The sequence below is a fragment of the Galeopterus variegatus genome, unplaced genomic scaffold (genome assembly GCF_000696425.1).
Source record: "Galeopterus variegatus unplaced genomic scaffold, G_variegatus-3.0.2 Scaffold6285, whole genome shotgun sequence".
Lineage (NCBI taxonomy): Eukaryota > Metazoa > Chordata > Mammalia > Dermoptera > Cynocephalidae > Galeopterus > Galeopterus variegatus.
Genome location: NW_007732396.1, coordinates 7,848 through 9,418, shown reverse-complemented (window position 1 = coordinate 9,418; position 1,571 = coordinate 7,848). Strand labels below are relative to the sequence as shown.

The following is a 1,571-nucleotide window of genomic DNA, read 5'->3' as shown; positions in this document are numbered from 1 at the left end:
TCTGTGGCTTTGTTTTGGTCTGTGTGAGACTTCTCTCTCATGAAGAAGAAGATGTAAAAATGCAAGATGAATATCATCTTAGCTAAATGCAGATAATCTCAAAAGTGTTTTTTCCCCAAATTTTCACAAGTAAATATGTTGTCTCCAAAACAATCTTTTCAAAGCCCATTATTTCAAATGACATCACAATAACTGCATGTTAGAATTTACCAGCAGCCAGTGGTGTGCTGGTAAACGTCTTACAGTGGACACTCTGGAAAAAGGAAGGGCCAGATTTTTAATGTTTGCTATTTCCATATTGGTAATACTTCCGAACTACCAATGAACATACAGAATTGGGAAAAAATAAACACAGTGAGCTCTCATGAGCTGGTGTGAGGAGCTTCAGCATATGACTGCTCAAAGACCAAAACAAAAAAGTCAGCTGAAATTAAAAGTTTTTATAATTAACTTAAAGGTATTAAGAAAAATTACTAAAGAAAAACCATTGAGGTAATTAAGAAAAACAGAACTACAGAACTAGAAAATTTTAAACACAACTAAAAAAAATAAGCTAACTTTCTTTAAAATGAAACAAATGGTGTTTTTATGTAACTGCTATCTCACCTAAAGATGTTCTGGCTGGAACAGCATCTTTATTGATCCAGAAAGACACCCAGGACAGGACGACGATCAGCGTGCAGGGAATGTAGGTCTGTATGGTGAAGTACCCCATTCTTCTGCTCAGATCAAAGTAGACAGACATGACCACATAATCTCCTGGAACAGAACAAAGATAGCACCATACGATCCCTTANATCTTTATTGATCCAGAAAGACACCCAGGACAGGACGACGATCAGCGTGCAGGGAATGTAGGTCTGTATGGTGAAGTACCCCATTCTTCTGCTCAGATCAAAGTAGACAGACATGACCACATAATCTCCTGGAACAGAACAAAGATAGCACCATACGATCCCTTACCAAAAATCAGAAAATATTTGAAAATAACCATGCATTCAACTGTTGTGCACGCACATTTAAATTGAGAGTTCTGCACAAGGGATATGTTGAAAATTATCTTCTACCCACTCAGGTTAAAAAAAAAAATCCTGGACTGAATGCTGATAAACTGTCTATGAACAGTACCTATTTCAGCTTATCATTGTACAGCCAGTATTTGGAGTCTTGCTTGACTCCAAATAGGCATTCAGTAGCATTTGTTGAATAAATGAACAAATGGAAAAAAATAATTTATAAACTTTAAACATAAAGAAAAAATACAAAAAAATTCAAGAATGTATATTGTGAAACATTTGGGTTAAAAAAGGAATGTATGTAACTAATCCAGAAAATATACTAATACAAAGTACTAAAGGAATAGAATAACCATTCCTGAGAACAATTTGTGACACCATTTGAAGTCTTTGATTTTTTGAAATCATGATGCATAATAAGTTGCTTTTAAAATTCTAGGTCTTTCGGGCCAGCCCGGTGGCGCACTGGATAGTGCGCCGCTTGGGAAGTGCGGCGGCGCTCCCGCCCGAGGGTTCGGATCCCACATACAGACCGGTTCCCGCTCACTGGCTGAG

The 1,571-nt window shown here is 37.2% G+C and overlaps 1 protein-coding gene across 2 annotated transcripts in view; it reads right to left on the bottom strand.

The window, feature by feature from the left end:
- Window positions 1-920, bottom strand: part of LOC103606095 (gamma-aminobutyric acid receptor subunit gamma-2) — an 11,201-nt gene extending 10,281 nt beyond the window's left edge. Inside the window, exons 1-2 of one of the 2 annotated variants that reach the window (XM_008590690.1) lie at window positions 800-920; window positions 607-633 (exon numbers count right to left, since the gene is read on the bottom strand). In XM_008590690.1, the coding sequence (XP_008588912.1) occupies window positions 607-633; window positions 800-911 (139 nt within the window). In that variant the 5' untranslated portion in view covers window positions 912-920. Of the gene's footprint in view, window positions 1-606; window positions 757-799 lie in introns of those variants that run through there. The other variant, XM_008590691.1, reaches the window with a different exon arrangement.
- Window positions 921-1,571: the final 651 nt, after the last annotated feature.